At 31.6% G+C, this 13,279-nt stretch overlaps 1 protein-coding gene across 1 annotated transcript; it reads right to left on the bottom strand.

Moving 5' to 3' along the window:
• Positions 1-388: 388 nt before the first annotated feature.
• On the bottom strand, positions 389-1,315 carry LOC127137767 (uncharacterized). Its single transcript, XM_051064191.1, has one exon. The coding sequence runs from the start codon at positions 1,313-1,315 to the stop codon at positions 389-391; it is 927 nt and encodes a 308-aa protein (XP_050920148.1).
• Positions 1,316-13,279: the final 11,964 nt, after the last annotated feature.

Raw genomic sequence — 13,279 nt, 5'->3', positions numbered from 1 at the left:
CATGCAGGACATGGTTAAGGTGAAGTGGTTGGTGAGATGTGGTTATTTGTGTGTGTCTGGTGCCGTGAATTGGAATTTCATGGCCACTACCAACAATGACTTTTTGATTTGAATTACTTACTGGAAAATAAGACGAGGGATTACCTTATGATGCGGTTGTGTGAGATGTTGCGCTCGTGTCCATGTACCACTAATTGTTAGGAGTGTGGGGTGACATGGTGTGCCTTGCGGTCTCAACGTCTGTCGGTATTTGAGATGAGGTAGAGGTTGCATACACCTGAGGACACTGTTATAGAATGCTTGGCTGCTTAGGAGGACCGACAGGACGTGTCCACTGAGAGGTGGGATACGGACACAGTGGCATAGTCCATGGTGGTGGAGTCCATCCTCATGGTTGCCAGGTTGGGTAATGTTGTTGTTGCCAAGGACGAGCGAACCAAGGTGAGGAAGCGCTGAGAGCTCTAGAATGAGGTGAACTGCGGTTACCACGTCCCCCTCCGCGACCCTGGTTGCCACGGGAGTGAGAACGGTTGTCGGGGCGGAAATTGTCACGCTGAGAGGTGTCTTTAGTAGGTTTCGACTGAGTAGTGTGCATAGCAGCATGAGAGCCTATGTTTGCCATCTTAGCCATACTGGCTTCTTTCAAAGTGAGCATGGAACGAGCCTGATAGAATTTCGGAAGAGGGTTTCTCTGGAGAATCAAAGTAGCAACACTGCGGTAAGCTTTTGGGAGACCAAAGATCAGCTGAAGGACCACACGATGATTTCTCAACTGATCATAAATCATCTTAAAACGCTGACAGATAGCCGAGACATTGGGAAAATCCTCCATACGAGTGTTAGAAAGCTCTTGCTCAAGAGTGACAGCTCGAGCATTTTGGTTGTCTTGAAAAATATATTCCAAGCGATTCCATGCTTTTATTGCAGTGGAGTTGGGTTCTACAATAGTGATCAGCAAATCGGTAGAAATAGTGAAATAAATCCACTGAATAACGGTGGCATCAAGAGTGGACCATTGTTCATGGTTGGCGTCGGTAACGACTGGTGGCTCTTTTCCAATAGTTGGAACAATGTGATACAGGACTCGGTGTGAGTGAGCATGGATGCGGAAAAGCTCGGCCCAGGTACCATATTGATCTTTTTCCATCTCAAGAATAATAGGAATGTGGTTCCTAATATTGGGGACGGCAAGAGTGGGATGAAACTCTGATTTGGAACCTCTAAATGTGGTGTTCTTGGACTGATCGAAATCACCAGTATCGGCGGATTTATGGGTATTGACGCCACTGTGTTCTGAATGGTCTGATTCAGACATGGCTGCAGGTGCAACGGCGGCGGCGCGAATAAAGGCGGAAGGCGAGAGAATAGGGTGGTTCTCGTGTTCGGCAGCGGCGGTACAGAGTACGTAGTCCTGTTGCGGCGGCAGACTTCAAGGAGGGAGAATAAGCATGCGACGACGGACTGTAATGAGGAAGAAGAAGAAACACGTTTTTGTGTTTGCTTTTTTTAGAGAGAGGGATCGATTATGATTGATACCATGTAAGATAATGGAAATCGTGTCCTTCTCATTGATCTGAATAAAATATATATACATCAATATGTAACATTTGGTCAACTATCTAATTATGATACAACATAATTATAGGAAACTAATTATGACTAATTATAACAAAATATTCTATTCTATCAAAACTTACAAGTGATTGTCTTTATAATATCTTATTATACATATTTATTATTTTTAGAACTTAAAACTATTCATTTTTTTCACCACCAGTATTTGATCTACTGAATCTAATAATTCGGTTTGGAAGTCAGTTTTGATATCAAGTGATTTTAACCCTCTCTCAATTGCAATTGTGGAGATCAAACTGTAATCCTTCCTATCAAGTTTAACACAATCAGTAACTGCCATACCCCAAAATTTGTCCTCACTTTTTTGCTTTTCATCTGACCTATGACTTAAGATTCATATATACTCACTCATGTTCATCATTCATTCATGATTAACATTTGCTAACAAGTATCATAAATTCAAGGTTTGTGGCTAATGAAAATCAGGATTTTAGCTTGAAGATTATGGTATTACTCATCATGTGAGTTGAAACCCTAATTGCTTGATTTTTTGGGACTTTGACTCTTGAAGTTTATATATCTAGGAATCCAAACTCTAGCTCTTGACTATGCTCCTATGGAATTTTGTTGTTTGACCTTCTATGCATGGACTTGGCTTCAAAACCCCAATTGTGGGCCCATGATCTGAGTAGTAGCTTGTGAAGCTTCATGTTATGTTTGAAACCCTAGTTGTTAGATGTTTGAAGCCTTGGAGATGGCATCATGATGATTCATTCACGCCGATAACCTTAGCTATTGATCTTTGAAGTTCATGACTCATGTGGCTTACTTTGAAGGAATGTGAACCCTAATTGTGGTTCATGGCATTGATACACTACTTATGTTGATTATTACTTGGTTTGAGGCTCTTAGTTATTGCATCTTTGTCCTAGCTAAAACCCTAAGACCATATCCTCTTTTTAGATCATGTGCATTTTGAATCCATGTTCATGTTCATTCTAAATTATACACCATTTAAACCAAATCCATTCTCTCATCTTTCTCATTATCAAATTTTGTTCATTTCCTCATTACATCATCCTAAACCATAATCACATGTTTCTTTTTTAAGCCATTTTTTGTCCATCACAATCATTTACATTAACTATTCTCACACACAAATCACTTACACAATCCAATTACATTAAAAACCAACCATTACACATTCCAAAGTTACATAAACCATACATACATATTTCCATACAATTTCCATTTTTCATTTACAAACCATTATTCAATTTCTAAATTTCTATTCAACCATTAACATTCATACACAAACACCCAATTTCCAAATTTCCAATTACATAGAATCAACTTCAAATGCCATTTACATATATTTACATCCATCTCCAACTTAGGCACAATTTGATTTTGATTATAAAGTTACATGTTTTCAATCTATACAATCTACACTTCATTAGCCTATGATTCACAAGTCCAAAACCAATCCAATCAATTCCAAAACAGCCTCATTGAATCCACTTCAAGCTCCATTGCAACTTCAAGCCATCCAATGCGCTTCATAGCCATGATCCAATTCCACAAGATGCGCTTCATAGCCATGATCCAATTCCACAAACCCATGGCCAAGTCAGTTTTCAGGCCAATGTACAAACTCAATGCACAAAAAACAGATAATGGCAACTATTAAAGATCCCTGCATTTAATGCTCAATTCACCTACATAATAAATCAGAGTTGGCATTACATTTCAAAATACATTTGCATTTCACTCACTTTCACTAATTTCTTTTTCAAGTTCTAATAGGAATTAAGCTTGCTGCAACATTCACATTAACATTCAACAAACATTTCCATAACAGTTAATCAACCTATCATTTTAACTAATTGAATCACAGAGTTAACATTTTTGAACAAGATAGTGACAATCGAGTTAACAACATTCCATCAACATGATAAATTCACAACAGCCATTACATTTCATTAGAATTTCAACAATAGCAAAACCCTGCTAACAGTTCACAACAACAATCAACATTCATCTCATTTCACATCTAACAGTTTCTCCTTAACTAACCTAATTGTCTATATTGGTGTTGATCTGGGTGGGTCTGGATATACATCTTCGGAAACACCCACTTTAAATTGAAAAAATAACAAACAGAGTCTTTTGCGGATGTACATCTCCCCACACACCTTTATTTTGTAAAAAAAATGCGTGTCAAGATATGCATATCCGAAAAATATCATGACGAGAGGATATGGTTTCTAAGATTCAAATTGATCTACAACTTCTATAAATTGAATCTCTTATTCCATTTTTTTAATAAAAAATATAATCAATACATATCCCCATATTACATTTGTGTATTTCAATGGAGCAAATCCCCCACTTCAATTTAGGGTCTCCAAGGAAATACTTCTCTTCGATATGAAATATAAATTGAATTGTCTCCTGCGATATCCAGAAAATTAGAGAGTTGTCAAGCTCGAGTATTGTTCATCCTAGATTGACAACGAAAGGAAGTTACGGTTCATCATGCTTGAACTGAAGATGGATGATATGGTTGAAATGGATGCGACGATTGCAAGATCAACAGAAGTTATCATAAGAATGTTGTAGTGTCATGAACTACCAGTTTGTAATGACATATATTGTTAAATTTATGTTAATGCTAACATTTATCTATGTAATGTTTATTTTCATGTTACCTAGTAATTGACCTGTGCATACACATAGACTCGAGTTTTGCCACTTGTTATTGGTATTTCAATGATTTGAATAGAAAAATTATTGATATATGTAAATAAGTAAAAAAAAGTTATTTAAAGAAATAATATAGAATAATTTATAAAAGAAACAACAATTATTATGTCACATAATTTATGATGGATAAATTTTAAATAGATGAGATTTGTTGTTGGTCGAATGAAGATCAAGTTTGAATTTTATTTTGATTGATAAAAGTCGATTCATTCAGATATCAATTTTATTTTATAAAGAATTTCAATGTTGTTCAATAAAGTAACCAATTTTATCCATTATGACCACATAATAGAATATAATGATAATCATAATTCCTTAATAATGTTGTAAATTTTGCCTGCAACTTCTATATAAACAAAAAGAAGAAAAAATTGGTTTATATATATATATATATATATATATATATATATATATATATATATATATATATATATATATATATATATATATATAATTTAATAACAAAGATGATTGAAATTAAAATGTAGAAAAACTTAACTAATTTTGACAATGATATATTCGTAGAGTTCAGTGTAATATCAAATGAGAAAATATTGTGGTGACAGAGACATCTACTGTGATAACATGGTAATTGTTATTGAGAAGATATCATTTTAAAATATTCAATCCCAAAGATATTGTCACTGTAATATCCAAGTTCAATAACAACATTATCAAAAAAGTATGATATTAAACAATATCATATCAACGACTTAGTATAAGGGGATGATCAAAATCGTTATCATATTAACAAAGTCGTTATGATGAATTCCTTGATTGTTCAAGATGGTCCAAGAATTACTTAACTCATTGTTATAACTATTAATAAAGTCAGGAAGAATATCCGAAAATGATTGAGAAAGGAAGAAAAAAAAGATAGTATTAAATAAGTACAACTAAATTAAAGGAATTTTTTTTGAAAAAAAAGATAGTATTGAATAAGTAGAAATTTTAGCAATTCATAAAATGTCTATTAGAGTTGAATGAATAAGTCTTCCTATTGATGCCATTACTATGGAATAAAGTATAGTAATTGAATTTTTTTTTGTAATATTGTTAAAGCAGAAAAAAATTATCTATTATAATTTTGAAATTTAAACTCATATTTTTTATAATAGTATGTGGCATATATATGTTATGAGTATAAAAGGATGAACTTCTATAATATCTTGTTAGTTTTGAAATTATTTGATTGATTTAATGTTGAATCTATGTAATGAATAAATACCATAAAAAATTATAATTGTGTATGTATGTTATAAGAATTGAGATTCGCAAGCATGTTGTAGTAGGAATCAATTGCTTAAAATTTTTGAATATATGAAATGAGGCATGAGTGCTTGAGGGTTTGATTCTTTGATCTTTATATTTAATTTTTTAAATATATGATTATTTGAGATCACATTTTACTTTTGGAACAACCAGAGTGAAGAATAGATTGTTAAACCTTTCCTAACTCAAGTAGGTTGTAAGATATGGATAACTTGGCATTCATCCTTATGGGATGGTACGTGCTTTAAGTATAAGTAATTGAAATTTTTATATTAGATGTGATAAATCGTTTTGTTTCGGAGGAGTATGAATTAAATGCGTTGAAGACCAATAAAAAACTCGGTGGACCCTGAATGCAAGTTATAACAAATATTAGATTTGTTGGATTAAGATTGTCTATATCATTATTATGATAATGATTGACTATGGATAACTTGGAGGACTGATCCATCTCCATCTCTTATTGATATTAGGTAAAATTATAATGAATGGAATACATCGACCTCATCAACGGTTGAAGCGTGCTAAGTTGGACATACACAGCGACTAAAGATTTGATTTAACTATTCATTTTTTAGTTTTTAATTTTAAAACTCCTAGTTATTTATAATATACTATAATTATTCATATTTTACGTGATTTAATATTTGTATTTTAAAATAATCTCTATCTTGGTTGTTCTATTTTTCCATGACGTTGTTTCATAATTTTTTTTATCTATCTCCATATGATGATTTATTTTAACAAAGTATTTTATTATATATTAGATTATTTTATATAATTTTGTTATTAAAATATTGTATTATTGTAAATTATTTAATAATCTGAGTTACTCTCGATTTTAATAATTTTTTTTGAAAAGAAACTTTGAGTTATAAATTTTAGACCACATTTATTTAAGATTAAAGTGCAGAGAGGAAGCATGACGTCCTATTATTTTTATTTGTTATTATAAACTTAAAGGAATAATTTACATAATTTAAAAAAAAATGAATAAAGTTTTCAATTGTGAACTTAGATGAAAAGAGATGAATAGTTTCACCATAAATTTTTAGATATTCTTTTAATTTATCACAACTTTATAATTTCAAGGACGAAACTATTTTAAGAGGATAAGAATGTAACATTTCAATATTTTTTAGATATTAAATATATTCTCTTAATAACATTTTACTGATTTATTATTTAATCAAGAATAAAACTTTTAGTTTTGAGGACAAAATTATTTTAAGAGGATAAGAATATAATATCCCAATATTGTTATAAATAATTAATTTGATAAATTAGTAATATTATAATTATATAATTATTTATGTACTTATTATATTACAATAGTTTTATATAAATTTATTGAATTTAATAAATAATATTAAGTGTCAGTATTTTATATTTTCTAAATATAATAGTATCTTAAATTGAGTTATTTAAGAAATATTATTTTAATTGTGAATAAATGTAATAAATGTAATAGATAAAATAAAAAAATAAGTATGCGTTATGGTAATGAGTTTATTATTTTATGAGATTAATTGAAAAAAATGATATCTTAAACTTAATTTTAGTATAATTTAAAAGAAGTGTTTAATTATTATTATTATTATTATTATTATTATTATTATTATTATTATTATTATTATATTATATTAATGAAAAATAAGGGGGAAAGGAGATTACGTGGACACATAGTTAGAAAGAAAAATGTATAGCAGAAAATCAATTTTATCCAATTAAGTTATACCCTTATTTTCCATGCCATTTTGTTTTAATTAAATGGTATAGTCAAAATTGGTTTTTTTTACCGAGATAACCCAGTTTTTCGAAAAAAAATTCAAAATACCCCAGTTTTCAGCAAAATTTCCAATCTACCCCATCATTTTTAGGAGGAGGCGTCAATTGAATTGACGACTCCTCTTAAAACTTGAATGGAGGTGCCCTAGCCAATCCAATTGGCGCCTATGTGTAAGTTTTAAGAGGAGACGCCAATTCAATTGGTGACTCCCTTAAAAAAGCCTCAAATGACAAAACCTCCAACATTAAAGTTGTAAATCTTTTCAAGACAATGAATTTGGATATAAATTTTGCATCATTTGGATTTTTTATGAGAAAGTTATGGGCAGTTGAAGTTGGACTTCTGAGTTTTTCAACTGTTATCTGACCTATAATGTTTTGTATTATCGCATGTGTTTCTTTTAGAATTATGAAATTTTGTACAACATAACATTTGAAGTAGACATCTCAAATTTTGCAATGCACTTGGTCCCACCTCAAAATAATTAAAAATGAGTGAGTTAGGTCCTTGCGAACTTGACCCAAAATTAGGGTTTCTGTCAAAACATGTGTATGTGAATTTTGCCAACGGATCTATGCTGAAGACTATGCTGACTTGGCTGAATACCTCAACGTATCTTTTCCTGTAGGAGGTAATGACGCTCCTGGCCCCTCATATGAACAAACACCGGTGTAAAATCGTCAACGTGGGTTAGGGCCAAGGGTTAGGGTAGCTAGGGGATGTGGGACCGGAGGTCGGTTAGGTGATCTCGGTCATCACCATTAGATTTCTTTGTGTAAACTCCAAATTTTATTAATATCAAGTCGTATTATATCAAATTTATCTTTGTGTAAACTCCAAACATTAGGTTTCTTTGTCTAAACTCCATTTTGGCAAAATTCACATACACATGTTTTGACTGAAACCCTAATTTTGGGTCAACTACCCAAGAACCTAACTCACTCATTTTTTATGATTTTTAGGTGGGACAAAGTGCATTGGAAATTTTGAGATGTCTACTTAAATTTTTATGTTGGACAAAATTTCATAATTCAAAAATAAACACATGTCATAATACAAAAAATTATAGGCCACATAACAATTGAAATGTCAAAGAGTCCAAGTTCAGGTGCCCATACCTTTCTCAAAACAAATGCAAATGATGCAAAATTTTAGTCCAAATTCATTTTCTTGAAAATATGTACAACTTTAATGTTGAAGGTTTTGTCATTTGAGGGTTTTATCATTCAAACAGAAGGGCTTGAAGTTGGTCCCTTTTGGCAAAATTCACATACACATGTTTTGACAGAAACCCTAATTTTGGGTCAACTTCGCAAGGACCTACCTCACTCATTTTTAATTATTTTGAGGTGGGACCAAGTGCATTTGAAAATTTGAGATGTCTACTTCAATTGTTATGTTGGACAAAATTTCATAACTCTAGAAGAAACACATGCGATAATACAAAACATTATAGGTCAGATAACAGTTGAAAAAATCAGAAGTCCAACTTCAACTGCACATAACTTTCTCATAAAAACTCCAAATGATGCAAAATTTATGTCCAAATTCATTTTCTTGAAAAGATCTACAACTTTCATGTTGGAGGTTTTGTCATTTGAGGCTTTTTTAAGGGTGTAGCCAATTGAATTGGCGCCTCCTCTTAAACCTTACACATAGGCGCCAATTGGATTGGCTAGGGCACCTGCCCTAGCCAATCCAATCGGCGCCTCCATTCAAGATTTAAGAGGAGTCGCCAATTCAATTGGCGCCTCCTCCTAAAAGTGGGGTAGATTGAGAATTTTGCTGAAAACTGGGGTATTTTGGGAATTTTTTCGAAAAACTGGATTATCTCGGTAAAAAAACCGTCAAAATTATTAATTGTCACATTCTTCTCTCATTATTAGCTACTTTTGTTCCACAAAATAAACTAGTAGCTATCTCCCTCAAATTCTCTCACCATTATCCTTTCAATAATCAAATCCCACCAACCTACAAACTACATGCATCAATTATTCTTTTAGGCAAACCACACGCCATTACTAAACAAAGGGAGTAATCAACCGCAACTATGGAGACCTGTCTTCCGAAATCAAATTTATATTGGTTACAGTACGATATTAATATTTTTGATGGATTATCATGTGGTTTATGGAAACTGACAGTTACTTAGGTATAACTGTGGAGTTTTAAGATTGATTGATGTTTGTATGTCGCACGATTGTGGGGAAGTGATGATATTATTGTAGTAATAAAAAAAGTATTAAATTCATTGGAACTTCTATTTAACAAAGTAATAATTGTGCAAGTATAAAAAGTAACAATTAGGGGGTTTTCAAGTTTGCAATTGAAAATAAAAGAAGTGTTTTGACATTTTAGAGAAAGTGGTCAAGTTTTGTCTAGAATCCTCTATTTCTCTCATGTTAATGTCTAATGCATTACATAAATCAAGTGTCGTAATATTTCCAAGGCGAGTTAACAAGACCACTATACTCAATCCCTTGGTGTATAGTTCACTGATTCCTACTAGAGATCTTTTATTCTTATTCAACTAGCGTAAGTGAAATCAGAAGATGATATTGTACGTTAACTCTAAGGTCACTACTTGAGGTTTCATATCCCTATTCAACTAGCATAAGTACGATAATTTTCCTAGATCAAATGCGTAGAGTAAGGGACAATATTCTCTATTCGTCCAAATCACATTTGTTAGGTATGGTATGTAGTGATTGACTGCATTTTGGAAAAATAAGTATTCTAGTCAGATGTTGAACAAGATGTTCTGACATGTGGTTCAACATTGGAGTGTGACCTGTTTTAGTGTCTTGTAAGATTTATTTCCTTTTATGAGATATCTGAATATACGCTGAAGATTTAGTTCACGAGATATGTGAGCCAAATAACGCGTTTTTTGAAAAGAAAAAGATTATTTTGCCTTGATTTGTTTTCGAAGTAAAAATGTCAAAATATTTTAGGAAACATATGATCTGATTGAAATCAAATATGCTGAAGATTATGTAGAGTCCTTGGATCTGCTGTGAATCAAGCTTGAAGCCCATGTCTTTCAAATGCTATATATATATATATATATATATATCGTTTCTAAACCTAAGAAGGCATCGAAGCAGCACTGAATATTGTTTGTGTTAGGGTTTAGTTGTCTTTATTTACGAGCCATTTGAGTATCTCCTCGATACTTGAATTGGACTTGTTTTATTGAGTTGTAAGTGTCAATCACTCAGAGCTTTTAAGAAATAGTGGATTGTATTTTCTGATATAAGTTGTTGTCATTGTTTTGTGATTGAAGGGAAGTGAGATATGTCTCATATTTAGGAGTGTCTTAGATAGAAACTTCCAGGGGTAGAGATTAGGTGAGAAGTTTGCAAAACGTTAACTCTAATGCCACTATTCGAGGTCTTCTATCCCTATTCAATCGGCGTAAGTATGATAATTGCCTTAGATCATACACATAGACTAAGGGTCAGAATTCCCTTTACGTCCATAATCCCATTAACAGAGTATCTCAAATAATGTGCTTTAAGTAAAAAAGGCAATTAAATAGAAATATAACTAGGATAATTCATACAACATCAAATTAAACATATGTCCCAACAGGTTCGAAACAGGTTCATCAGACAAAACTTAACCTAAAAGTGTTTATCTATTCATACTGATAAAATTACAATATCAAATTATAAGAGTAAGATTGCATAAGAATTCCTTGAAGATTTAGCCTTTAGTGGCTTAGAATGCACTCTAAAACTCACTTTCGATGTTGTAAATCGTACTCTCAGTCTCCAATCGCAGAACCCCTAAAAAAGTCCAAAGTCATCCTTTTTATAGCCATCAAATGGTACCAGAATGCGTTAGAAATTGTCTATAAAAAGGGTCAATCACGCGCGCAATAGACTGCATCGCGCGTGGATGTTGCATTGGTTGCTCTTCCACGTGCACGATGCAACGCTTATTCCAGTGGTTTGCTCGCTTTTGCTCTTTTTTCTGCCAAATTTCTCTAAGTCTCAAATTCTTCATACTTAGTCTCTTTTTTTTCGTTCTTTGGCAATTATTCATCAAATTTTATCATCTTCGACTTGTTTTTCTTTGTTTCTTCGACAGAAAATATGCAATGACCAAGTGTCATCAGGAAGAAAGGATTTTCAAAATAAAAACATTCCAATAGTTTATAAATGGATTATATTATATTATAAATTATTTATTTATTTTTCTTCGAATGAATTAGAAATGCGGTGATTTTCTACTTATGAATTTGAATTGTCACCGAATTTGTTTAAACTCAAAACCTTTTATGTTTGCTTAAACAAATATTTTTAATAATTTCGGACTTATGTTTTGGATGAAAATATGGAGCGTTAAAGTTGACTTATGTTTTATTAATGTTTATGGCCTTATGTTGGTTTCGTTTTGGGTTATGTATGTAATATTAGAAGTTTATATTAAGTGTATTAAGAATTGTTTTGGGTTGTGTTAGTAATTTTTATAAGTTTTTATTAAGTGTATCAAGAATGGTTATGATATAAGTTGTAATGTTATGATGAGTTTTTTTTATGTTTATTAAGGTTGTGGTCGTAATTTTTGAATGAATGAATATTAAAATTATATTACCTTTGTTTCTTTATATAAGAGAAAATCCATTTTTTAGATTTATTGATTATTCAAAGAATCTAAAAAACATTGTCTCTTATAAAAAGGAACAGAGATGATATAAGATAAGGATGAATGGCTCTGTAATCTAAGGTGCAAAAACAGGCCTAATATTTTCAATTAGTACTTGCATGGATATATGTCAGGGTTTCCCTAGATAGGTGTCAGCATGATGATATATATTGCAATCTATATATAAAAATAGCATTACTTAATATTTCCTATGGAAGTTTGTCACAATACATAGACAAAACAAAACAAAAAACACATTGTTGACAAAAGCCTTGGAAATTGTTTGTTGAATGTAAGAAGGTAAACCCTTGTCAATTTATTTTCTTCAAAAATAATATAGTTGAACAAAAATTGGACAATTGTGTCTTCAATATAGATGACAAACCTTTGTCAAATGATGTTCTGCAAGTGAAAAGAAAAGCTATTATATATATGAAGACATTTTATGAACTTTTAAAATGGTGATAGGATACTTACGTTGTACATTCTGAAAAAATTCTTTAAACACAATATTAGTTGTTGTTTGTTTGTTATTTGATGCTTAGTTGTGGAAAACCTCTTTAAACTGACCTTACGGTTTTTAATGGTCATTGCATAGGTAACAACAATAAGAAACTGTATTCTTGGAATTTTAAACGACCAAGATAACTACGAAGTTGATATTGTTATCCTTAGTATGTAAATGACATTATTCTCATCTTTTCCTGACATAATTTTTGCTCTCAATACATGATTGGACATTTTTGTAATAACAATTAATCTGATGCTGACATGTTGCAACATTCTAAACCATCCATTTTTAATGATATGTAATGTTAAATTTAGGTTAATGTTCAATTATCTATATAATGTTTATTTTCATGTTAATTTTTGTTGTTTTCCATAATATTGTTATTGCTTTTAGTTTGAACTAACAAAGCACATTTCAAATATGTATTGTCTAAAACATCATTGAATATTGAATTAAGGGGGTTACGGAGATGCATCTCCGAACAAATCTTAATGTTAATACAGATATTCATCAAATATGCTATGGACAAATATGACTTTTTACAGAGGTGAGGAAGCATTAGGGTAAAATAAGTAATCCAAAAAAAAAATCACCATTATTCCCATTGCCCTCCATCCACTTTATTTCATATAATTCTGCTATGTTAAATGAACGAGTTCTACACAAACTCATTAATCTATTGATGTCTCAAGTTAACTCAGGGCTGGTTTTGA

The sequence above is a fragment of the Lathyrus oleraceus genome, chromosome 4 (assembly GCF_024323335.1).
Source record: "Lathyrus oleraceus cultivar Zhongwan6 chromosome 4, CAAS_Psat_ZW6_1.0, whole genome shotgun sequence".
Classification (NCBI taxonomy): domain Eukaryota; kingdom Viridiplantae; phylum Streptophyta; class Magnoliopsida; order Fabales; family Fabaceae; genus Lathyrus; species Lathyrus oleraceus.
The sequence above is the reverse complement of the archived record's forward strand: the minus strand, read 5'-3'. Positions and strand labels throughout refer to the sequence as shown.

What these genes read in the sequence shown, in the direction of transcription:
- LOC127137767 (XM_051064191.1), bottom strand. Translation starts at nt 1,315, where the DNA reads ATGTCTGAATCAGACCATTCAGAACACAGTGGCGTCAATACCCATAAA.